The following is a 26,036-nucleotide window of genomic DNA, read 5'->3' on the forward strand; positions in this document are numbered from 1 at the left end:
TGGTTAACTATTTACAATAAACCACAGTGTCAAGTCATTTTGTCTAGAAGACAGATCTCTTCAATGGTACAGTAATTTTAATTGCAAGAGAGATTGTACAGATAACATGAAATAAGAGCTTAATCATGAATTTCAAAACAACTAATGGCACTGCTCTGTAACTTGTTAACCAAGTCACATTTCAGGCAACACTGGCTCTTATTTAGAAAGGCTATCCTGAGATTTTACATTTACATTTACACCTATACAATATATTTCTTAAGAACCACCCTGATGGATCAGACCAAAGGTCAACTACTCCTAGATCTTTCCCACAGGGGCCAATGAGATGCCTCCAGCAAGTACTCAAGCAGGGCACGAGGGCAAGAATCATAGAATCATAGAATCATAGAATCATAGAGTTGGAAGAGACCACAAGGGCCATCGAGTCCAACCCCCCGCCAAGCAGGAAACACCATCAGAGCACTCCTGACATATGGCTGTCAAGCCTCTGCTTAAAGACCTCCAAAGTAGGAGACTCCACCACACTCCTTGGCAGCAAATTCCACTGTCGAACAGCTCTTACTGTCAGGAAGTTCTTCCTAATGTTTAGGTGGAATCTTCTTTCTTGTAGTTTGGATCCATTGCTCCGTGTCCGCTTCTCCGGAGCAGCAGAAAACAACCTTTCTCCCTCCTCTATGTGACATCCTTTTATATATTTGAACATGGCTATCATATCACCCCTTAACCTCCTCTTCTCCAGGCTAAACATGCCCAGCTCCCTTAGCCGTTCCTCATAAGGCATCGTTTCCAGGCCTTTGACCATTTTGGTTGCCCTCCTCTGGACACGTTCCAGTTTGTCAGTGTCCTTCTTGAATTGTGGTGCCCAGAACTGGACACAGTACTCCAGGTGAGGTCTGACCAGAGCAGAATACAGTGGCACTATTACTTCCCTTGATCTAGATGCTATACTCCTATTGATGCAGCCCAGAATTGCATTGGCTTTTTTAGCTGCCGCATCACACTGTTGGCTCATGTCAAGTTTGTGGTCAACCAAGACTCCTAGATCCCTTTCACATGTACTGCTCTCAAGCCAGGTGTCACCCATCTTGTATTTGTGCCTCTCATTTTTTTTGCCCAAGTGCAATACTTTACATTTCTCCCTGTTAAAATTCATCTTGTTTATTTTTGCCCAGTTCTCTAATCTGTCAAGGTCGTTTTGAAGTGTGATCCTGTCCTCTGGGGTGTTAGCCACCCCTCCCAGTTTGGTGTCATCTGCAAATTTGATCAGGATGCCCTTGAGTCCATCATCCAAGTCGTTGATAAAGATGTTGAATAAGACCGGGCCCAAGACAGAACCCTGTGGCACCCCACTAGTCACTCTTCTCCAGGATGAAGAGGAACCATTGATGAGCACCCTTTGGGTTCGGTCAGTCAGCCAGTTACAAATCCACTGAGTGGTAGCATAGTCAAGACCACATTTTACCAGCTGCTTTACAAGAATATCATGGGGCACCTTGTCAAATGCCTTGCTGAAATCAAGGTAGGCTACATCCACTGCGTTCCCTTCATCTACCAGGCTTGGAATTCTGTCAAAAAACGAGATCAGGTTAGTCTGACATGACTTATTTTTCAGAAATCCATGCTGACTATTGGTGATCACAGCATTCCTTTCTAGGTGCTCACAGACTGTTTGCTTAATGATCTGCTCCAGAATCTTCCCTGCTATTGATGTCAGACTGACTGGGCGGTAATTATTTGGGTCCCCTCTTTTCCCCTTTTTGAAAATAGGGACATTTGCCCTCCTCCAGTCTGCCGGGACTTCGCCTGTTCTCCAGGAATTCTCAAAGATGACTGCCAGTGGTCCTGAGATCACATCTGCCAGTTCTTTTAATACTCTTGGATGCAGTTCATCTGGCCCTGGAGACTTGAATACATCTAAACTAGCCAAGTATTCTTGTACTATCTCCTTAGTTATTCTGGGCTGTGTTTCCTTTGCTGAATCATTTGCTCCAAATTCTTCAGGTCGGGCATTGTTTTCTTTATCGGAGAAGACTGAGGCAAAGAAGGCATTGAGTAGTTCAGCCCTTTCTGTGTCCCCTGTTTGCATTTCACCATCTTCTCCTCTGAGTGACCCCATTGTTTCTTTGTTCTTCCTTTTGCTACGAACATACCCATAAAAGCCTTTTTTGTTGCTTTTAACCTCTCTAGCAAGCCTGAGTTCATTCTGTGCTTTAGCTTTTCTGACTTTGTGTCTACACGTGCTGGCTATTTGTTTGAATTCCTCTTTGGTGGTTTCTCCCCTTTTCCATTTTTTGTACACATCCTTTTTTAATCTTAATTCAGTTAAAAGTTCTTTAGATAGCCACCCTGGCTTCTTTAGGCACCTTCCATGTTTCCGTCTCATCGGTATTGTCTGACGTTGTGCTTTTAGTATCTCCCTCTTAAGAAACTCCCAGCCATCATGAACTCCCTTTCCTTTTAGTATTGTTGTCCATGGGATCTCACCCAGCACTTCCCTAAGTTTTATGAAGTCGGCTTTCTTAAAGTCAAGAAATTGAGTCCTAGTATGCTTGGCTGCTCCTTTCCGCTGTATAGTAAACTTCAGAAGAGCATGATCACTCGCGCCTAATGATCCTTCCACTTCTACCCCACTAACCAGGTCATCAACATTGGTTAGGACCAGATCTAAAATGGCTGTTCCTCTTGTTGCTTCTCCCACTTTCTGGACAATGAAGTTGTCTGCAAGGCCAGTGAGGAATCTGTTTGACCTTATGCTCTTGGCTGAGTTTGACGTCCAACAAATATCCGGGTAATTGAAGTCCCCCATTACTACTATCTCCCTTCCTTTTGCATGCTTGGCCATCTGTTCCAGGAAGGCATCATCTATGTCCTCCGTTTGGCTTGGGGATCTATAGTAAACTCCCACAATGAGGTCTCTGTTATTCTTCTCTCCCTTAATTTTGACCCAAATGCTCTCACTTTGGCTTTGAGGATCTAAATCTTGGATCTCTTCACAGGTATACACATCCCTGACATATAACGCCACTCCTCCTCCTTTCTTGTCTGGTCTGTTTCTCTGAAATAGATTGTATCCCCCCATTATTACATTCCAATCGTGGGACTTATCCCACCAGGTTTCAGTGATGCCTATTATGTCATATTTAGTTTGCTGTACCAAGAGCTCAAGCTCATCTTGTTTATTTCCCATGCTTTGCGCATTAGTGTACAGACATTGAAGTCCATTAATCATTCCCCCGTGTCTCTTATTTAAGGATTTTTTCCTCCCACCACTAGGTCCGCGTGCTGTTTGCTCCATTTGGTCTATGACATTTGGATGATCATCTTCATTAATTGATAGACTCCTACCTTTAGGAGCACTGTCTCCCTCCCCCACATTAGTCAGTTTAAAGCCCTCCTGATGAGGTTTCTGAGATTTTTGGCAAAAACATTTCTCCCAACCGTTGTGAGGTGCAGCCCATCACTTGCCAGAAGTCCATCTTCAAGAAACTGCAGTCCGTGATCTAAGAATCCAAACCGTTCCTGTTTACACCATTTGCGAAGCCAGCTGTTCACTTCCACTATTGCCCATCTCTTTTTTGTTTTTTTCAAATTCTTTTTATTTTTATTCCACAAAGACAACATACACACAGATAATCAACAAAGCACAAACATACAAAAAAAAAATAATACAAAAATTCTCAGTCACAACAAACAAAAAGAGCACTCAAAATTCTTGTTTCCTTAGTTTTTTCATAACTTATTTCTTTGTTTTGGGACTTCCTTCAGCCTGGCCGCGAATCATACGAAGTCAGTAAGTAAGGTCACACGTTTCATCCTTTATATTGTCATTATGTCCATTGTTGATCTCTATTTTCCTTATACAATAACCTTAGTCTATCACAGTACTTCTCTAAACCCCCTCAGCGTTATTTGCCCATCACTGATGTTTTCCAGATAGTTTACATATTTTCCCCAGTCCCTGATAAACACTTGATCTTTTATATATCTGATCTTTCCCGTTAATTTATCTAGCTCTGCATATTCTATTAATTTGCTTCTCCACTCCTCTACTGTTGGGGTTTCTTCCTGTTTCCATCTTTGAGCTATTAAGATCCTTGCTGCCGTAGTCGCGTAATATATCATTTTACAATCCTCCTTCCTTATTTCTTGTTGTAATATTCCTAATAGGAAAGTTTCTGGTTTTTTCTTAAACGTGTACTTTAATATTTTTTTCAGTTCTGTATATATCTTTTCCCAGAACTGTTTTATCTTCCCGCACTCCCACCACATGTGGTAGAACGTGCCCTCTGCGTCTTTACATCTCCAACACTTTTTGCTAACCTTATACATTTTTGAGAGTTTTACAGGTGTCAAATGCCACCTATAAAACATTTTCATAACGTTTTCTTTTATCGCCGTACACGCTGTGAAATTCAAACCGTCTTTCCATAGTCTTTCCCAGTCCTCGTATTGTATACTGTGGCCTACGTCTTTTGCCCAACAAATCATCACTGATTTCACCTCCTCGTTTCCCAAATTCCAGTCTAACAGCATCCTATATGCTTTAGATATATTTTTCACCTTACTGTTTATTATTTCCGTCTGGAATTTTGAGTCTTTGTCTACATACCCTCTTTCTTTGATGTCTCTACTAAACATCTGATTAATCTGTTGGTGACTAAACCAATCGTATACGTATTCTCTGATCGTCTCGTAGGGTTTAATTCTCCATTTCCCATCCACTTTAGTTACTAGTTGGTTATATGTTACCCGGTTACCTCCCATATTGGTGGTTTTCCTATTTATTATTTCGAGTGGTGCTAACCAGTGGGGTGTTTTCGGTTCTAGTATGTTTTTATATCTCTCCCACACTTCTATTATTGGTCCTCTAAAAATATGATTTCTAAATCCCCTGTGTTTTTTCGTTTCACTTTTCCACATATAGGCATGCCAGCCAAGGTGGTTATCGAAACCCTCCAGATCAAGTAATTCCGTATTCTCTAAATTGACCCAGTCTTTTAGCCAACTTAGACATGTCGCCTCATAGTATAGCATAAGATCTGGCAGCGCGAACCCCCCCCTTTCTTTTACATCTGTAAGCAATTTGAATTGGATTCTGGGCTTTTTGCCCTGCCATATGAACCTCGAAACTACTCTCTGCCATTCTTTTATAGTCTTACTTCCTTTTATTATAGGTATGGACTGAAACAGAAACATCAGTCTTGGTAAAACATTCATCTTTATCATGTTTATTCTTCCCCATAAAGATAATTTTAGACGTCCCCATTTCTCTAAGTCTTTCCTTATTTCCCTCCATACCGGCTCGTAGTTATTTTTATAAAGATCCATATTTTTAGATGTTATCCAGATGCCAAGATATTTAACTTTCTTTGCCTTCCCTATCTGCCATTGCTGTTGGATTAATTCTGTTGTCTTTGGATCCACATTTTTATATATCATCTTTGTTTTGGTCTTATTTAATTTAAATCCAGCCACCTTTCCAAATGCTTCTATCTCTCTCATTATCTCTCCTATTGATGTTAATGGCTCTTCCGTCATCACTACTAAGTCATCCGCGAAGGCCTTGGTTTTGTAGACGTTCTGGCCTAGAGTCACCCCTTTTATATTACCATTTTTCCTTATAGAGTTTAGGAGGGTTTCTAACACTGTTATGAATAGTAACGGAGAGAGAGGGCATCCTTGCCTTGTTCCCTTCCTTATCTCAATCTCTTCCGTTATTGTTCCATTTACAATCAACTTGGCCTTCTGTTCCGTGTATATTGCTTTCACCCCATTGTAAAAGTCACTACCTACACCCATGTACTCCAGATTTCTCAACATAAAGTTCCATACCACATTGTCAAACGCCTTTTCGGCGTCGATGAACATCATTGTAACTTGTTTGTTAAACCTAATAGACAGAAATTCCAACATGTCCACAATGTGTCTTATGTTGTCTCTCATCTGCCGACCTGGCAGAAATCCCGCCTGATCCTTATGAATAACATCTGCCAGTACATCTTTTAGTCTTCTGGCCAGGATTCCTGCATATATCTTATAGTCTACATTCAACAATGAGATTGGTCTAAAATTTCTGACTTGGGTTAGGTCCGAATCTTGTTTGGGTAGGAATGTGATAAACGCCTCTTTCCAGGTTTCCGGGATTTCCCCTTTCTTTAATATTATATTCATTGTCTTTTTCAGGGGTTCCACTAAGACTGATTTCATTTCCTTATAATAGCCTGCCGTGAACCCGTCTGGGCCTGGGGCTTTTCCCCTCTTCAGATTTTTAATTATCTCCTCTATTTCCTTGTTTTCAATAGGTGTATTCAGTCTTTGTTTTCCCTCCAGTGGAATTTTTTGTCCCCCTTTCTCTCTCAGGTATCTTTCTATCTTCCTTTGTCCTATCTTTTCTTGGTCATTATATAAGTTGCCATAGAAACTCATAAACTCACCCCTTATTCCTTTAGGGTCTGTTCTTTCTTCCCCTTCTACTATTATTTTATTAACTATCCCTTGTTCTTTCCTTTTTTTAATTTGCCAGGCAAGCCATTTGCCTGGTTTATTAGCGTGTTCAAAATTCCTTTGTTTAAGTCTTTTTATATTCCATTCCACCTCCCTGTTTATTATTGTGGCAAACTGGGTTTGAAGGATTTTTATTCTTTCCTTTGTTTCTGTACAGTTAGGTTTCTGAACTAGTTTTCGTTCGTTTATCATTATTTGTCTTAGAATTTCCTCTTTATTTCTTTCTCTGTTCCTGTTTTTTATTGCATTCTGTTGAATGAAAAATCCTCTTATGACCGCCTTGCTGGCATCCCAGACTGTACTTTCTTTCGTTCCTTTGCCCCAGTTATCCTTGAAGTATTCCGTCAATTTTTTCTTTGCCATTTCCACCACCTTTTGATCATCCAACAGGTAATCTTTTAATCGCCATCTATAAGATCTTTTCTCATAGCTGTCCAATTCCATCTCTAGTGGGTTATGATCTGAGATTACTTTTGGCTTTATTTCTATATTTTTAATTCTTGGGCATATTTCTTTAGAAATCCAGATCTGATCTATTCGAGAGAAGGATTGGTTGGGTTCTGAATAGAAGGTGAATTGCTTTTCTAACGGGTATCTCAAGCGCCAAATATCTACTAATCCGCAGTTTTCCACCATAGAGAAAAAAGATTTTGGCAACTTCCCTTCTTTGTTTGCTCTATCTCTAAGTCTGTCCATCTCAAGTGAGACGACTGCATTCATATCCCCCATTAGAATTATTTTTTGGTCAGCATAATCCATTAATTTTTCTTCTAGTTTCTTGAAGAATTCAGTTTTGCTGCCATTCGGAGCATATATCCCCACTAACAATATTTTTTCTCCCTGCCAGTTGATATTTACCGCTATCATCCTCCCCTCCTCATCTTTAAACATTATTTTTGCTTCTATCTTATTACTGATGTACAATACCACACCTCTTTTTTTTACCCTATCCAGGGCTTCATACTCATTTCCCAACCGTTTGTTGATTAGCACTTTTCTGTGCTTTCTGGCCACATGTGTCTCCTGGAGACAGATAACATCCAGGTTTTTCCTCTTTAGACATTGTTCGATTTTATTTCTCTTTCTTTTATCATTCATCCCGTTAACATTCCAACTCCTGATTTTTAACCCCATAGCCCGTATATTAGCCTTTTGTTATTTTTGAGATTTTCTATCCGTTATATATTTTCTGGATCCTCTGTTTCCTCTTCTTTCTCCTCTTCCTCCTCCGACTCATCCTCCCCCCCCTCCCCCTCCTCCAACACTTTTAATTCTTCTGGTAATTCTTCTGGGGAGGCTCCCTCCACTCTTCCTATCTCTTGAGTTTCCGCTTTAAGTTCTTTGTATTTCCTAAGGAATTTCCCGGTTTCTTCAGGGTTTGTCAACTTGTGTTTTTTACCTCTATATGTAAATGTTATCCCTTCCGGGAATTCCCACCTAAACTCCACCCTATTCTTCCTCAGTGTTTGCACCAAAGGTTTATAAGCATCTCTCTTTTTAAGCAGTCTTATTGGGACGTCTTTAAAAATGATTATATAATTTCCGTCTATATTCAATCTTTTTTCTCTATTCCTTTGGAGGATCCTGTCTCTCGCTGCTTTGTTATCAAATGTGATCAGACAATCACCCGGAAATTTCTTTGCTTTTGTTGTGTTAACACGCATTCTAAACACATTTAGTATACTATTGGCCATTTCTTCTACGGGCAAACCCATCCATTCTGCTAACTCCTTCGTTAGCTTTTCTTTTATATTCTCATTCTGTGTCTCTGGGATTGCTCTCAGCCTAAGATTTACCTCCCTTTGCCTCAATTCGTTCATTGCTATAATATCTTTTATCTCTTCCTGTGTCTTACATATTTCCGTCACATCTGCTCTGATCTTCTCCTTCTCTCTTCTAACCTCTCTTATCTCTACCTTTGTCTTTTTCAGACCTTCTTCTGTGAGCTGCATTCTCCTAGCTATTTCTTTTATTTGGCCCTTAATTTCATTCACAGTTTCCTCCATTTTTCTATCTAATTTCCCAATTCTATTGTCCACCGATTCTAACTTATGTTCAACATTTACTTGACTTTGTTTAATCTCTGCAAACATCCTCAGAATGTCTGTCTTAAAGTCCGTTTCCTGTTTAGAGCCTCTCCTCTCTACGGGTGTACCCCCGTTCGTTCCCTTCCTTCCTATGTGAGACATCTTGTATTTTACGTAATCCTTTTCCCCACCGTCCCTTTCCACCCGCGTTTATCGTTCTTAATCTCTCCCACAGTTTCCTTACGTTCGCTTCTTTCCCTTGTTATAATTTATCTCTCACCCCGTATTTATCTTTTCAAAAACAATAAACTATGAACTCTTATATAACACTCCAAAACAATGAAATTAAATCTTAGCAAATTATCGTAGCGTATTCTCACAGTTCTGGTCGTGGTCTTATTTATCAAACAAAGTCTTTTTATAGTTCAAAAATAAGTCTTTAGGGTGTCTGATATTCCCAGCGGCGGTCTACAGTTTCCAGAGACCGATGCTTCTTCTCTAGGTCGCCTGTCGCTTAGTCCCTAAATTACGGGAACTTCAGGGAGTTTAACAAAGGGGGAGGGGGGTTGGGTAGGTAGGAACGGGAACACAACGGGTATCTAATGGAGGGGGAGGGGGGGAGAGCCAGGAGGAGGAAGGATAGAAAGTCTAAACGCCACTCACATGCTCCATTTTGCCCTCAGAAGCTCTCCCAATTGACTCCCGCTTCTACCCCAAATCTGCATCCACTCTTACCAAATCTTTAAATTGTCCTCAGAGTTCGCATTTCTTACTCCTGTTCCCATATGCAGTTCCTGATAAAATGTATAGTTCTCTATAGAACGCTGACACGTAGTATCGTAATTTCGCTTTTCTCCGCACAAACGCTCCTATTTCAAATGGCGGCGAGGCTTCTCTTCCGGAGTTGCCCGTAACCTTCCCAGCCTCTACTCGCCGGTAGAATCAGAAATCACCAAAGATCAGGGACCTCCGCTCTCCCTCTCGCCTGGACCCTTCCGGTTTCTTTCCTTTCCCCTCTGAAATTCTTTTCTTCCCCTTCTCCCTTTGTAACAGCGTTACTTTCATGAGGGGGGGAAAGCCGAAAAAGAGACTATATTTCCGCCCGGGCAAGTCACTCACTTTCCTTTTATACTGCGTTCCTGCCGTGTCTTAGTTGATTTCGGCCACCCGCTGAACTCCATTCATCTCTCTTTGTTACTCCGAAACTTCTTTGTTTCCCCTCTTGGCCACAAAGTTGCAAATATCGGAGTCTCCTTTTTTTTGAAAACAAGCCGCTCTTCCTGCAAGCGCAGGGCTTCGCTATCTGAAGGTAAGAAAATGGCTCCCCGGACCCGCTGGATCTTTCCGCTACTCTCGTCGCCTCTTTCGGGGTTACCTGGTAGCCGGTTTGATCCTTTCTCCGGTCGTGCTGGGAACTAGACTCTTCGAACACCCTTCCAAAGAGTTTGAGGGGTCTCCGCGCCCTGGAGTCGCCCCAATCCTTCAGAATAGCTCGGGCTTCACCACGCGGTGCAAGCCCTTGCTTGCGCTGGGATCGCGGCTCGCCGGAAGTCAATACTGTTTTATCTTTGAATTGTTTTACACTCTGTCCACCATTGCTCTCTATGAATGAATCCACTATTGCCCATCTCATACTGTTTTACCAACCCAACTGGTACGTAGAAATATGTTGCCTCTGATTCTGGAGGTCGCATATAGCCATCACAGTCATCAACAGCTGAATCTGGTGGCACTACGTGAATATGTGCTTCCTTTGGTCTGTCCTGAACCTCCCGCTATTCAGTTTCACTGGATGACAACATTTCCTAGTATTATTCTCTATCACAGATACTTTTTAAAGTCTTTAACATGTTCCTCCTTCCTCTTCTTTTCTCTAAGCTAAGAAGGTTGTATCCTTTCCACAAAGCTGAGCTGCTCCACCCAATGACCTTTTTCTACAACACTGGGTATGTACAATTTCTTCAGAGGTTTATTCCTAACAATAAAACATTTGCAGGATGGTAAATGTAGCTAATGAGTTCTGTCTCTTGAACTTCACCTTGATGACAACTAAGCAAGCCATTACATAAAATGTTGCCCAGGTTTGTATTTTAAAATGTTGCACTATTTTAGTGTTGTTAGCCGCCCTGAGCCCGGCTTCGGCTGGGGAGGGCGGGATATAAATAAAATTTATTATTATTTATTATTGTATTCTGATTTTTCTTTCTTTCTGAGGATGGATCACAAGGCCTGTCTTTCTCTGCTATTTTAAAATTTAAAGAAATCTAAGTAATAACCCATCAATCTTATTCTATCTCATTTTCTGCCATGTGTACCACCAGCAACTCAAACTCTGGAAACAGAAGTCTCCACTCACTGAGTTATCAAATGCATGTACAATTTTGTGAAAAGGTTACCTTGAGGGCTCTTGTACAGGGATAACAGTGCAATGTTTTGAGAGTATCACAAGGGGTTTGAACTTCAATAATGTGCCCTTCAGGATCCTAACAAAGAACCTGATAACATAAGTAAGCCAAGTACTTACCTTGACAATTAACGCTCGGAGAGTAGCAAAGCAATGAGTCAAGTAGGTTGTGCTCTGATCACAGGTCAAAGAATTTACAAGGACTTTCAACACACCTCCCAAGACATTATCTCTGCAATCCATAGCTGAAGTCGCCTACATCACAGAAGAGGATTCTTAAAAAACAGAGTTTATGCTATACTAGTGCCAGTCTTGACACAATAAGATAGCCCTAAGCAATAGACAGAAATTACCTTGATGCTTTTCACAGTAGAGGGGAGAAGGCATATAGCTACAAAAGATTTGTTAAGAGTGTATTCATGTACAGGGATTTTCAAGCATTACATTCAATGAGTGTAATGATCTAAGACCCAGAAGTCAATGGGACTTGAGGAAACCTGTGTAGTACTCTCTGTGGACTCTCCTGAACAGCAAACGGAAAGATGCAATTTCATATTATCTGAAAGTATAGGGTGGCAGGAATAGCATGAAAACAATTTACTCTTAACAACTGGGCAATAAGCAAAGAAACATTTTTAAAATTTCGACATATAGCAATTAAATATACCATGTACTACAACAAAAACAGAGGCAGAAAGAAAGCCTCCCTTTCCAAGGGTAGAGGAATTTGTATGCAGCCAGTTTCTCACCTGGATGATGTTCTCTTGCATGTCTAGGATAATCAGATTAGCTTCTGTGGCTAGGTTCCCACTAACCAACACTTCTTGGTCAATCTCAGCTTTTGTTCTAGGAGCATGACAAATCAAGTTACCAAATTAATTCATTAATTAAATTGCCTCTTACTTTAGCGTACTAGGCTTTAGAAACAGGACCTAAACTAACCCTGAAACTGCAATGCTGGGTCTACTTTTAGTTTATCATCAGAAATATTTATCTTCTTTGTTTCTCTTTTATTCGGCTCAGATGCTGTGAGCCATGGTTAAACAAGTTTAACAGAATTAGTTAAACCCTTTCATAAGAAGGATTGGGGCAGCTGCATTTGGTGGTAGATGCTAGTGACACTGACATGGTGGAAGACAATTTGGTGTATGCCAGCCTGTCCAGCACCCCTTAAATTTGCTGCCATTAGGTACATGACATGGGTGGGATATTGTAAGGCTTGGGTCTCTCCCACACAAACGAGACGGCTCTGGCAGTTAATTATTTCAGATTTATTGGCACTTTTTAAAATAATAGTTTTTATTAAGTTTTCCATTTTAAGAATCCAATCAAATCACATTAAATATTCCAAATTATACAAATACATATCATAAAGTCCAAATATTTTGCCAAATTATAATTTTTTTGTTGGTTTGAGGTCAGTGGGGTCCAATCATCTCATATTTCTACTGCTTTAAGTGTCCACAAGTCCCTTCTTTAAATCTTCTTGTTATTATCCTTCTTCTTTAATAGCCTCTGAGTTCCTTCCACTGGCGATCAGAAACGAGCATTATTATGTCTCTGTGTGAACTTTGTGATGACTATCCCTTTTTCTTTTCTTTTTTTGCAGCTGGTAAGTCTTGTTTGCAGTATATCCTTGTGCGCTGGTATTTATGCCGAATCCATCCGAAAGTCCTTCTCGGGTGGCAAGCGCCATCTTTTCTCAGTTCCGATGAAATAGAGTCTAGGCGTTTGCTTGTTAATTTTCTCAGAAAAGTTGCACCAAACATTAGTCTTTCCAGGGGAGGTTTGCCAAATCGAACTTGAAATACAGATATAATAACAAAGTAAAAGCTCGCCTCCCCCTTTGACTATCAATCTCTCCAACATATTCTGTCTCATAATGACGAATCCCGATTAAATAGTGTGTCACAAGAGAGTCTTTTTATCTTCTTCCAAATATTTCGAAGAACAAAGACTTTAGTTAATATTTTTATTTCCATAGAGTTTATTTTCCAATCTCACTTGCTATAGGTAGTATGACGGTTCTTTGGGGGGGGGTTGTTAGGTAGTATCGTAGAAGAAGAAAAAAGTTTTATCCCCCCTCCTTTCCATTCCGTTTCAACATACTGGCTTAGATGTTGTTCTTTGATGTTATCTTCTTTCCAATCCATCACTCTTAGCGTCTCAGTGGCTGGCTTAATTGGCAGATAAAGTACCCCTTCTTTCCTCAACGCATGTCCAATAAATCTTATATCCAATCTTTTATCTTAATAAATGGAACTTGGAGTGCTCACAGAGACAGCTTCCAGGAGATCTGAGCTCACTCGAGGGCTTTCCATCCAGTGCCCTCACCCCCTCTTTCTTTTCGAACTCGGGGGTGATTTATGGGCAGCCGCGGATGAAACTGATCATAGAATCATAGAGTTGGAATAGACCACAAGGGCCATCGAGTCCAACCCCCTGCCAAGCAGGAAACACCATCAGAGCACTCCTGACATATGGTTGTCAAGCCTCTGCTTAAAGACCTCCAAAGAAGGAGACTCCACCACACTCCTTGGCAGCAAATTCCACTGTCAAACAGCTCTTACTGTCAGGAAGTTCTTCCTAATGTTTGGGTGGAATCTTCTTTCTTGTAATTTGGATCCATTGCTCCGTGTCCGCTTCTCTGGAGCAGCAGAAAACAACCTTTCTCCCTCCTCTATATGACATCCTTTTATATATTTGAACATGGCTATCATATCACCCCTTAACCTCCTGCTCCCTTAGCCGTTCCTCATAAGGCATCGTTTCCAGGCCTTTGACCATTTTGGTTGCCCTCCTCTGGACACGTTCCAGTTTGTCAGTGTCCTTCTTGAACTGTGGTGCCCAGAACTGGACACAGTACTCCAGGTGAGGTCTGACCAAAGCAGAATACAGTGGCACTATTACTTCCCTTGATCTAGATGCTATACTCCTATTGATGCAGCCCAGAATTGCATTGGCTTTTTTAGCTGCCGCGTTTTTTAGCTGTTGGCTCATGTCAAGTTTGTGGTCAACCAAGACTCCTAGATCCTTTTCACATGTACTGCTCTCAAGCCAGGTGTCCCCCATCTTGTATTTGTGCCTCTCATTTTTTTTGCCCAAGTGCAATACTTTACATTTGTCCCTGTTAAAGTTCATCTTGTTTGTTTTGGCCCAGTTCTCTAATCTGTCAAGGTCATTTTGAAGTGTGATCCTGTCCTCTGGGGTGTTAGCCACCCCTCCCAGTTTGGTGTCATCTGCAAATTTGATCAGTATGCCCTTGAGTCCATCATCCAAGTCGTTGATAAAGATGTTGAATAAGACCGGGCCCAAGACAGAACCCTGTGGCACCCCACTAGTCACTCTTCTCCAGGATGAAGAGGAACCATTGATGAGCACCCTTTGGGTTCGGTCAGTCAGCCAGTTACAAATCCACTGAGTGGTAGCATAGTCAAGACCACATTTTACCAGCTTCTTTACAAGAATATCATGGGGCACCTTGTCAAATGCCTTGCTGAAATCAAGGTAGGCTACATCCACTGCGTTCCCTTCATCTACCAGGCTTGTCCACTGCGTCTTCCCTTCCACCGGGAAGAATCTAGGGAGGCTGATTACTCCCATCTCAGCCTCTTAATTACCTCGTGTGAGCTGGAGAGATGGTATTGTCGGCCATCTTCCAAGGCGCCCCTAGCGGAACCCGATTTATTGGCACTTTTAAAAGCTCCGGTTGGAGCTCCGCTAATTTCAGTTCCTCTTATGACCCAGTTGCCGGAACTAAGCTCCACCCCCTTTCCCCCCAACAGGAAAAATGGGACCTTCTCTTCTGGGTAGTTTCGCTTCTCATTTAATCTCGTTATTCTATGAGATCTGGGAGACTGTACTCCCCCTAAATCTGTGTCTGCATCACTATCTGAGCTCTGCAGATGTATTCCTGCTCTCTGTGTTTCTCCTTCCTCTGTGTGCACAAAGATCGAATTCCTTTTGCTAATTGCTTCCCCCTCTTCTCTTAGGAATTCTCTCTGTTCTTCCACTGTCTCTGTTTCTGTCCTGTCAGAGAGTCCCGTTCTCTGACAGATAGGGTGCCTTGTCTGGATTTACGAAGCATGGTTATGATAACTCTGGTTTATCATGAAGTCTAAAATTGACAAACCACCTGAAAGGTGTGGGCCGAGAGAATGAAACACTGCAATACTGACAAGAGGTACCTCCACCATAGATTTATTATTTGGGGAGGGGAGGGGAGAAGCAAACAAGAAGCTCTAACAGTAAATTCTTCTAAATGTCTACTCAGAAATATCATTCATTTACTTCAATGGAACTTACTACCAGGGCTGCAGTCTAAACCACTGTTGACACATATGTTAAGGACAGAACAGCTATACAGCTATACAGTCCAGGATGCTTTAAGGATAGAGTTTTCTGCCTCGGTTCAGGAATGAAACTAGATGGCCACAGAGAGATGCTGCTCTGGTTAAAGCAATAAAAAATCATTAAATTACTTACTTATCTAGCCTCTCATTTGCTTGCCGCCAGTGTGTCTGCTCTTTCTTCCATCGTAGGTTCTCATTAAATCCTGGGAATTTATCGTTCCCTACAAGGGCAACATACATAGAATCACACTGAAACTTTAATATCAATATTTTCCTACTGATATGAGTTCTGCAAGAGGCTACATCCATTGTGCTAGCAGTGAAGGAAAGGGTATCTTTTTGCACACAAACTAAAAGAGCACATTTGGTATGGAATTGTTGAAATACAACAGATGGGAACCATGTGCCCCTGAGAACAATGGGGCTTAGAGCCAGGAAATAAAACCAACCTAGAAGCAAAACAGGACAGGGGTGGTGCTGTGGTCTAAACCACTGAGCCGCTGGGCTTGCCATCAGAAGGTCGGCGGTACAAATCCCAGCAACAGGGTGAGCTCCTGTTGCTTAGTCCCAGCTCCTGCCAACCTAGCAGTTCGAAAGCACGCCAGAAAGTACAAGTAGATAAATATGTACCTGTCGGGTGCTGGTGTGGTTGCTCAAGAGCAAACAGGCAAGACTCCGACCTGTCTTTTCCAGGCTTTATTCTTAGTGCAAACTATTTACAGTGAAGAGCGTCGTAAGTTCATGTCTGGCTCAATCGCTAGCAGAATCTGGGAGTGGTCGGTCTTTGTACCTCCCCCAGCATAACAGTCGCGTGACCCTCAGCCTTCTCTGCCCCTCCCTGCGCCGAAACCTATTGCACAGAATGGGCGCTGGCAAAGGGGTACTTCCCTCCTCTCCGGTTTGCTCAGGCTCGGTGTTGAGGCTCTCCCTAGCATCCCCTGCTCCCTGCACCTCCTTTCCACTGGAGGCGGGGCTTTCCTCTTCGCCGGAGGAGGAACTGCTTTGCAAGATTTTCAGAGGTTCCCTATAACACAACTGCCCTTCCACCTCTCGCCTCTGAGCTGATAGCAGTTTCCTGACAGTACCGCTCCAGCAGGAAGGTAAATGGTGTTTCCGTGTGTTGCTCTGGTTTCACCAGAAGCAACTCAGTCATGCTTGCCACATGACCCAGAAAAGCTGTCTGTGGACAAACGCTGGCTCCCTCGGCCAGTAAAGCGAGATGAGCACCACAACCCCAGAGTCGTTTGTGACTGGACTTAACTGTCAGGGGTCCTTTACCTTTACGAAGCAAAATATTGGACAGAGGCAGACAAATGAATGAGGCCCAGAAGTCCAGACTTGGGTGAGGTACAGCAGGAGTAGCCAACATGGTGCTACCAGATGCTGTTGGGACTCTTTAACTCACGCCAGCCTTAGGCACTATGGCCAATGGTAACGGATGATGGGAGTTGCAGCCCAACATCATCTGGGACTACCACACCGGCTTAGGTATAGGATGCACTCTTGCATTACCCTCTTAATGAAAATATGTGTGTAACCAACACCTGCAAGCCACCTTCTTTCAATAAGCAGAAAGAGAGAATGGCTGGCAACCAGTCCCAAGACTCAGTTCACCTTTCTACAGAAGTGGCTGTGCTACTGACCTGGTTGCTACCTGTCCTGGCTACCAGAAAAAAGCAGCCTGTATGCTTCTTTTGGCAGCCAAGGCAAGCAACAGCAGCAGGTGAGGACTAGTTCCATGCACGTCCTCATAAAATTTATTGTAATGTATGTGTTGGTCTTTTGCTTATTTTGCTTATTTTGCTTTGGTTCTTGTCTGTTTTTGTAAGTTTTTGGCTGTTTTAAATTTGGAGGTTTAAGTATATATATGTCGGTGGGAAACTGTCGTGTGACGGGCCAATGGCCGTAATAAATATCAATCAATCAAAATGGGCACCTTCAATTGGCCTATACTGTAGTAAGGATCAAATTGGGGAGTTGAAACAATGATCAAACCAGCTTTCTGGTCACTTTCTAGAAAGAAACTTGAGGACGAAAGAAGAGGGAGAGCAGTACTAAGCAATCAAGAAGAAGCCAAACTAGTACAGTTACTTGCTTAAAGAAGTGATTTGCTTAAAAAAGGCCTTGGAAAAGAATAGTCAATGATAATCCACTTAGATGCAGTGCCTTGTCTACTGCTGACACTTTCCCCTAGCCATTTTCAAGTATATAAGCACAGTTTATCCCATCTAGTTGTAGGAAGCTAAGTTTAACAACAACAACAACAACAACAACTTATTATTATTATTATTATTATTATTATTATTATTATTATTATTAAGATTCACCACCTTTACTGGTTCTGGTTTAAGAGGCAGAGCTCAACAGAAAGGTCTCTTGCTTATCTTTGCTCTCAGCCACTTTAATTGCATAAGCCTAAAGTTCCGGTATGCACTTGAATCCCTCCCACAAAAGAGTAACAATCCTCCAGGCCACCCTAATAATAATAATAATAATAATAATAATAATAATAATAATAATAATTTATTATTTATACCCCGCCCATCTGGCTGAGTTTCCCCAGCCATTCTGGGCAGCTTCCAATCAAGTGTTAAAAACAATACAGCATTAAATATTTAAGACTTCCCTAAACAGGGAAGCCTTCAGATTCTTTTAAAGATAAGACAGCTGTTTATTTCCTTCACATTGGAAGGGAGGGTGTTCCACAGGGTGGGCGCCACTACCGAGAAGGCGCTCTGTCTGGTTCCCTGTAACCTCACTTGTCGCAATGAGGGAACTGCCAGAAGGCTCCGGCGCTGGATTTCAGTGACCGGGCTGAACGATGAGGGTAGAGACGCTCCTTCAGTATAAGGCAATTTCTTAATTTTCTGACTCAGTCATTAATAATCAAACTCTTTTCAAATATTTCTTCAGACATTTTTTGCTGTCAAAAGTTGTTATGGAAAACTGTGTTTTTATATCTACAATTTCTTTTTGGTTTCACAAATGAGATAAAAAAAGCAAGGAGCATACCAGCAGGCATCCTGCACCGCTTCATCATTTCACCCCTGGCTCCCTCTCCTCTTAGTAAGGCCTCTTCTAGCCGAGCTTTTACATCCCTTGATTTCTGGAGTACTTGAGTGCTGACTTTGTCTGAGCTTTGCTTGCCCTGCACAGACATAATGAATTATGTGAGCTAAACCATCAGTATCAAAAGGTTAGTATGTCTTTTAAATGTACAGGGTGAGTCCTTCAAAAGAGGCCTCGTGGATACAGAGTACACATGTTCCACGGGGCCTCTTTTAAAAGACTCACACTGTACAAAGAAATCTACAAACCAATTATTTTGTACCTCTTGAAAAGTTCAATTTTGCACAAAGTTTTGCACAAAGTTAAAAGTGAAGCACACTTGTAAAATAAATGTAGCATATTTCCATCCAAGAAAACCTGTACACTGTCTGTAACGCATCAAAACAATTAGCAACAAGTATGGACTGGACACCATTCTATTTACCTTATACTCAAAGCCTGAGACACAGATGTAAAGGACATCTAAAATCTTGTTTAGCTGCATAGATGGCAGGTCTGCAACCCATTTCTGAATAAGATTCTGATCAGCGTTTTTCATGATCCACAGGAAACAGATCAAAAGGTGGCGTGTAGTTTCTGGACTTAAAGTGTTGTATTGTTTGTAAGGCTTGGAACAAATAAAATAAGAAGTTCAAGAAAGTTAGACATAAAGAAGGGCATATTTAATAGTCCTAATGAATGTCACCAGTCACACAATTGGTAGGGCTCCATTCTTTTGTTTAAGGTGCCGTTTCCAGCTAATAAATCTGCTGTAGCCACTTAGATTTGGGAGTTGGGGATATCTCTATTTCAGGTGGTACACCTCTGTAGGGTTTTTTGCAGGTGTGAACGGCACACTTGCAAAAACAAAAAACAGCATCAAATACTCTGGAGTAGCCTTCCTCAATCTGCGGCTCTCCAGAAGTCTTGGACTACAAGTCCCATCAGCTCCAAACAGCAAGGAGGCTAAAGAAGCATAGAGCTATAGGAAGCTACTGGATATTTGGTCCAACTTGCTTAGTACTGTCTACACTGACTGGCAGTGGCTTTCCAGGGCTACAGGCAGGAGTCTCTTGCAGCCTTACCTGGGGATGCTGGAGACTGACTGAACCCGGGACCTTATGCATGTTCTACCACTGAGCTATGGCCCTTCCCCCTGGAAAATATGCTCAGTATGCCCACTAGATCAAATGAAAGAACATAATAAATCCTTAAAAGTTGGCTCCTAGAATTTGGGTCAGTAATAGGGAGTAACAAAGCAAGAAAAAATTATGCAAACACATAGTGTAGGTAGACCTACCACTGTGGACACAGATGAACCATAGGACCGTAGGAGATTAAACTGATTCCCAGCAATGGCCAGAGCAATATTTTGGTTAATTTGGCTTGCAGCTTCTTGTTCTTCATCTGGAGATCCGATGCGGCCTTTCCCATTGCGGCCATCTGAAACTATATTAGAAAATATAAGTTGCATACTTGTAACTGAAGTTCTTGAGAATGGTCATCTATAGAACCATTCATATGGAAATACTTATGTCTATGCAGTGCATCTTCACATACTCCACCCCTTAAGTTCCAGCTTGCAAGTCCAAAGAGGTTTTGCTCAGTTCAAAAATTGCCATACCAACATTCAGCATCTAACCACAGTGTGCAGCTGAGAAAGTTGTGTGACTCCACATATGATCACTCAAGAGAACTTCAGTTAAGGTCAAGCTACCCATCCTTCTTCATGGTCTCTGTGCACATATGGGAGAATAGCAAGCTTTCTCATCTGAAATTTGTAGTAGGTTGTCCTGAAGAGTTAACACATTGGAGGATTATTGTTCCAAAAAATACATCAGCACAGGCTGAAGTATCAAGAGCACAGTGGAAGTTGAAAGTCAAGAGCTGTGACAATGTTGTAGCTCAACATGGCTCTGGGATTAACATTATCCTACTGGTTGCTGCAAAGGCAGCTACAGCCTGCATGCAGCACACTCTGAAGCCATATTGCAGGGGACGATGAGCACTCTTGTAACCCACCCACTGAGGAGAAAGTTTGTGATCTTTATACAGAGTGGCATTAACAATGAAAAATATTAGGGTTATTGTTTTTTTAGGATAACAAGATACAATCAACACAAAGATCAACGATCAACACAGAGCAGGGGGCAAGAAAAAAGGTAATATAAAGTTGGGGTGGAGTTTGACGAAGTCTTTGGCAGAAAATAAGAATCTGGATGGAAGACTACCTTGTCCCAATATAATGTCAGGAAGAGAGGACTGGAGTGCAGAGCTGTAAGTTACCCTACATCCTCAGAAGCTTTAATTGCCCCAAGAAAGGCTACACTCCAAAAAACAAAGGAGAAAGGCACACTGCCAAAGGTTTGAAAGGATGGTGCATAAGTTGTGTTGGCACCAATTAAAGACTCCACTAAGGCAACAGTTTCCATACTTTAAGAAAAAAACTTCATTAAAAGTTGTACAGAAAAACTTGATTACAACAAGTTAGACAGTCTGTGGTTATGTTGAAGTAGGGTCGCCATATTTTGAGAAGCAAAAAAGAGGACACATTTGCCGACACTCATTTTATTTTATTTTTATAACAATATTTATTGAATTTTCTTTTTTTTAATACAATCAAAATAAAATGTTATCATCACATACATCTTTGCTCAGTCAGAGCAAATTCCCTGGATTCCATAATTCCAGATTCTTCCCATAAGTGATAGTTTCATTCTTCCCCACACTTCCAAATCTCTCTTAACTTCATCCCACACTTTTTCATATTAGCTCCGTTCGTTGCTAGAAATGAGTAGTCCGAATAGTTATTACTTTATAACACGTCTGTATCGATCGCCAGCAGCCCTGGAAACAAAGTTGCCTTTGGCAGAGCCGGCCGGGGTTTCTCCTCCCCCAGCGTTTCAGAACTGTCTTTCAGTCAAAATGAAATCTAAAGTCTATAAATCTGGAGTAAAATTATATTTTTTAAGAAATCCATTCAGCCCTGCCTTATGAGGCTAGTTGGAATAGCACTAAAATTATATCCGCTTGCGGAAAAAGGAACTCACGTACTTTCGATTTCGTAGAAATTCTTACTGTGCCCTTTTCTCACCAGCAATGGGACGGACTCCCTGTTTACATCCCATTATGCCATCTGTTCGCCAAGTACTCCAAAATTTTACTCCACATCCAGTCAAATTCAGTCTTTTTGCATCAGGAAGCCAGCTGCTTTTTTGCCACCGGAAACAGAGGCTTTGCAAGGCAGGAGTAGCGATAGATCCAAAGCACCTGCGCCTCAATCCCCTGGTCATTTGAGCTCTTTTCACAGAGCCGTCCGACTAAAAGGATAGACACCAAGGGCGCCGTCCGATCCCCTGCACCCAAAACTCCCTTTGGGGTTTTTTAACGCAGCTCACAGCGCCTTTGTGTAGCTCCAACTCTCCTGCTGAGCTCGGACTTTCCCCAAGAGGCTAAATCCGCATCTGTAATGGCTCTGCAGCCGACCGGAAGTTGCAAACTCTCATTTTAAATACCCTTCTATAGCCTACAGCTATAGAAACTGTGATATATTGCTATGTTCTTAACTTTCAACAACAAAATAATAGTTTTATTTATTTATTTATTTGCTTGCTTGCTTGCTTGCTTGCTTGCTTGCTTTTATTAATTATCCATTATTTTTGCCACATTTATTGTAACTATGAACTTCAACTGTTTGGCTAAAGAGGGGAAAAACAATTCTTCCCAACACTTCACTTAAAATTGCTACAGGTGCCAAAGAAAGTTAAAGAAAGCAGCTGCTTCCGTCACTTCCAGTTATTGGTGGCACAATAGCAAGGGACCTGAGGGGAATCAACCACGTGGCCGGGAGAAAATTAATGGAGCCTTTACCTCAAAGGGGTTAAATAATACCCTGATGACTAGTAATCAAGAAAAACAAATGAAACCACCTTCCACTGACTCACTCACACTCAGCTTGACTGAAAAAGGGGCAATGAACTTAAAAGAGGGAGCCCCGGACGGACTGTACTTCACAGTGAAAAATATTCTCTCTCACTCATCCTCACACTTGTGCCAAGCTAGAAATGTGGGAGGGGCCCCAAGGGCCCCAAAAGCCTATTGCTTTAAGGAAATGCTAAGAAACTGCAAAAAGCTTTGGAACTGCTGAGAAAGCTTTTGTTATGCAAGCACCCTTTCCCATGGGAAGAGAAGAAGCTAACATTTTTATTGCAGAACATACACAGCTATACATGCAGGTTCAACAAAAGCACAATAGATTTTGCTATAAAAATGTAACACAATGTTTCTACATGGAGGCCATATAGATGACAGCAAAATAGCCAATGCTTATGCTAAGTTTGCACAACCACACTAACATGAAATGTATCTGTCAAGGAACTGCCATCAGGGTCCGAGGGAGAGAGCAAGCTCCAAAGGGATCCCAGAGAGCATCCCGGGAGCGTTCCCCTCTTCTGGGGAAGAGAATCAGCATAGCTCCAGTGGAGAAGGGGGGCAGATGGGGGAATCGGAGAGGCTTTGGGTCAGCTACTGCTTAGAGCACTGTCTGGGAGGGAAGGAACCCAGAATGACTGTGGCCCGGGTGGCTGGGTTGGCCCTGGAGCAAAAAGGGGAGGTGCCACCGCAATATGCTGATCTGAAGGAGGTCTTCAGCGAGAGGGAGGCAGATAAGCTGCCCCCCCACAGGCCCTTTGACTGCCAAATCAACCTGCTTCCAGGGGCTCAGTTACCAGTGGGTAAGCTGTATGCCATGTCCGACCAGGAGATGCAGGAGCTGCAGCAGTTTATTGACAAGAACCTGAAGAGAGGTTTCATAAGGGAATCTAAGGTGGTGGGGGGCAGGCCAGTGTTCTTTGTGGACAAAAAAGAGACGAACCAGCCCAGATTGGTCGTGGATTACCGGGCCCTAAAACTGGTATCAGAACCCGTGACTTTCCCAATGCCCAGGATTGATGATATTTTGACACGTGTGAGGCAGGGGGAGATTTTTACCTCAGGGGAGCCTACAATCTGATTAGGATAAGGGAGGGGGACGAATGGAAAACGACTATGTTCACCCCCCTGGGGGCTTTTGAGTACTTAGTCATGCCATTTGGATTACAATCGGGCTCTGCCTGCTTTCAAGCATTCATGCATCATGTGTTGGGGCCCCTGCTGTACAAGAATTGTGTAGCCTTTTTTGACGACGTCTTAATCTATTCGGACAATGAAAAGCAACATGTCAGAGATGTCCGGGAGGTGCTACAGAGATTGAAGAAGCACCAGTTGTGGATCAAGCTGGAAAAATGCCACTTCCACACCAAGGAGGTCGAGTTCCTGGGCTACAGGCTGTCAGACAAAGGACTAGCCATGGATCCAGGCAAGGTGAAGGCAGTGCTGGAATGGAAAGCCCCCCAAAACAGAAAGGATGTGCAAAGGTTCCTAGGCTTCAGCAACTTCTACAGGAAGTTCATAAAGAACTTCGCTCACTTGACAGCGCCCATAACGGATTGTCTTAGTAGCAAAAAGAAGTTCGCGTGGACAGAGGGTGCGCAGCAATCCTTTGAAAAACTGAAGAGGGCGTTCGCCTCGGAAGAGCAACTCCTGCACGGGGATCCGGAGAAGCCCATGAGACTGGAGACGGACGCGTCCGACCGCGCCATTGGAGCGGTCCTTTTGCAACCCGGGGCCAGGCAGAACTGGAGGCCGTGTGCCTTTTTCTCCAGGAAGCTGAGCAAGTCAGAGCAAAACTACACAGTGTATGACCGAGAACTGCTTGCGATCTATGCGCTATTTCGGCAATGGAGACATCTGTTGATAGGGGCGCGGCACAAGATCCAGGTACGAACTGACCACAAGAACTTGGAATACTGGCGGACCACGCGAGTGCTCAACCAGAGACAGATCAGGTGGGCCCAGGAGTTCGCCAAGTTTTCCTTCGAGATCCGATACGTGCCGGGGGAGGAGAACATAAGGGCAGGTGCTCTCTCCCGGAAACTGGAGTACATGGAAGGAGAAGGGCCACCAGAGACCAGGCACGTGTTCCTCGAGGACCGGTGGGTGGGGGGGGGGTGTTGGTTAGCAAACGAGAACTGGCAGGGCTCACCAGAGACGATGAGTTTGCTCAGACCAAGATCAGGGAGCTCAGGGACGGAAAGGAAGTCCATGGAGGGTTTGAGGAAAAGGAAGGGCTACTGTACTATAAGGGGGCGCTCTATGTACCGGGGGAAACTTTGAGGGGGAAGGTACTTAAGCAACTCCATGACAACCCAACAGCTGGGCACTTTGGACAGCACAAGACCATGCTGCTGGTCACCAGGCAGTTCTGTTGGCCAAAGGTGAGGGAAGATGTACGAGAATATGTACGTGGGTGCGATCGATGCAAGAGGACTAAGGGGGTAAGGGCCGCACCCGTGGGGCTACTGGAACCCTTACCCACACCGGGAAGGCCCTGGGAGGTGGTGTCCATTGATTTTATGACAGATCTGCCCAAGTCTAGGGGAAAGACAGCGGTCATGGTAGTAGTCAATCTACTGACTAAAATGTGCCATTTCGTAGCTTGCTCACATGCAGCAACGGCAGAGGAGACCGCCAGGCTGTTCGTGGATCACATTTTCAGACTGCATGGGGATCCTTTGAGGGTAATCTCAGACCGCGGGAAACAATTTACTTCCCGGTTCTGGTGGAAACTCATGAGCTTGCTACAGGTTGAGGTGAGCTTCTCGACGGCAAGGCACCCGGAAACCAACGGACAAGCTGAAAGAGCGAACGGCATACTCCAGCAATACCTACGCTGCTCTGTCAGCGAGACACAGAACGATTGGGTAGAGAAATTAGCTTTGGCTGAATTTGCGTACAATAACTCTGAACATGTGTCCACGAGAATGAGCCCTTTCATGGCCAATTACGGGTGTCACCCCAGGGCATTCCCAGGGCGGGGGGAGGAAGAATGGAGTGTACCTGCGGCTGAGCAATTTGTGGAGGAAATGGAGGCCTTACACCAGCAACTAAGGCTGAACTTGGAGCGGGCCAAGGAAGTGTACAAGAGGCAGGCGGACAGGCACCGTCAGGAGGGGGAGGCCATACGGGTGGGAGACCGGGTGTGGTTGTCATCCCAAGGGTTGCCCCTAAAGGGAGGGTGCAAGAAGTTGCAGCCGAGACGGCTGGGGCTTTTTGAGGTAATACAGCAGGTAAACCCAGTGGCATTTAAACTCAAGTTGCCTGACAGCATGAAGACACATCTGGTGTTCCATAGGTCCCTACTTTCACCTTACAGGGAGGGGCGGGAATTCCCGGGGCGGGAGGGAGGGGTTACCACCCACCCATGGGTAGAGGAGAGGGAACACTGTAACGAAGCTACGGTAATACTCGATTCGAGGTGGCGAGGTCGCCAGGTAAAGTACTTGGTAGCCTGGGAGGGGGAACCTAGGTCTGAAAACACTTTGGTCCCTGCAGAATCAATCACTGATGGGTATCTGGTGGAAGAGTTTCATGGTTTGTTCCCAGGTAAGCCCAAACCATTAGCTAGATTCTGGGAGGAAGAATTTGGACCCACGGACGACGAAGGGGATTTTGTGGGTTTTCCTGCCTCCGAAGAGAAGGGAGAGGAGGTGTCCGAGGGAGAAAAATCAGACTGGGAGGGTCAACCAGCAGGAAGAGATCCAAGCGGATGGGAGGCTGGGTTTGAATCCTCAGAAGATGATGCCAGCTCTTTCAGGGGAT

At 43.2% G+C, this 26,036-nt stretch overlaps 1 protein-coding gene across 3 annotated transcripts in view; it reads right to left on the reverse strand.

The window, feature by feature from the left end:
• DOCK8 (dedicator of cytokinesis 8) overlaps positions 1–26,036 on the reverse strand; it is a 167,469-nt gene that overhangs the window by 36,665 nt on the left and 104,768 nt on the right. For all 3 annotated transcript variants that reach the window (XM_083464727.1, XM_083464728.1, XM_083464729.1), the window contains 6 exons: positions 19,639–19,787; positions 18,784–18,966; positions 18,303–18,438; positions 15,424–15,511; positions 11,688–11,784; positions 11,059–11,193 (listed from right to left, as the gene is read on the reverse strand). In XM_083464727.1, the coding sequence (XP_083320853.1) occupies positions 11,059–11,193; positions 11,688–11,784; positions 15,424–15,511; positions 18,303–18,438; positions 18,784–18,966; positions 19,639–19,787 (788 nt within the window). The remainder of the gene's footprint in view (positions 1–11,058; positions 11,194–11,687; positions 11,785–15,423; positions 15,512–18,302; positions 18,439–18,783; positions 18,967–19,638; positions 19,788–26,036) is intronic.

This window comes from Podarcis liolepis, assembly GCF_965112155.1.
Source record: "Podarcis liolepis genome assembly, chromosome: 11".
NCBI lineage: Eukaryota > Metazoa > Chordata > Lepidosauria > Squamata > Lacertidae > Podarcis > Podarcis liolepis.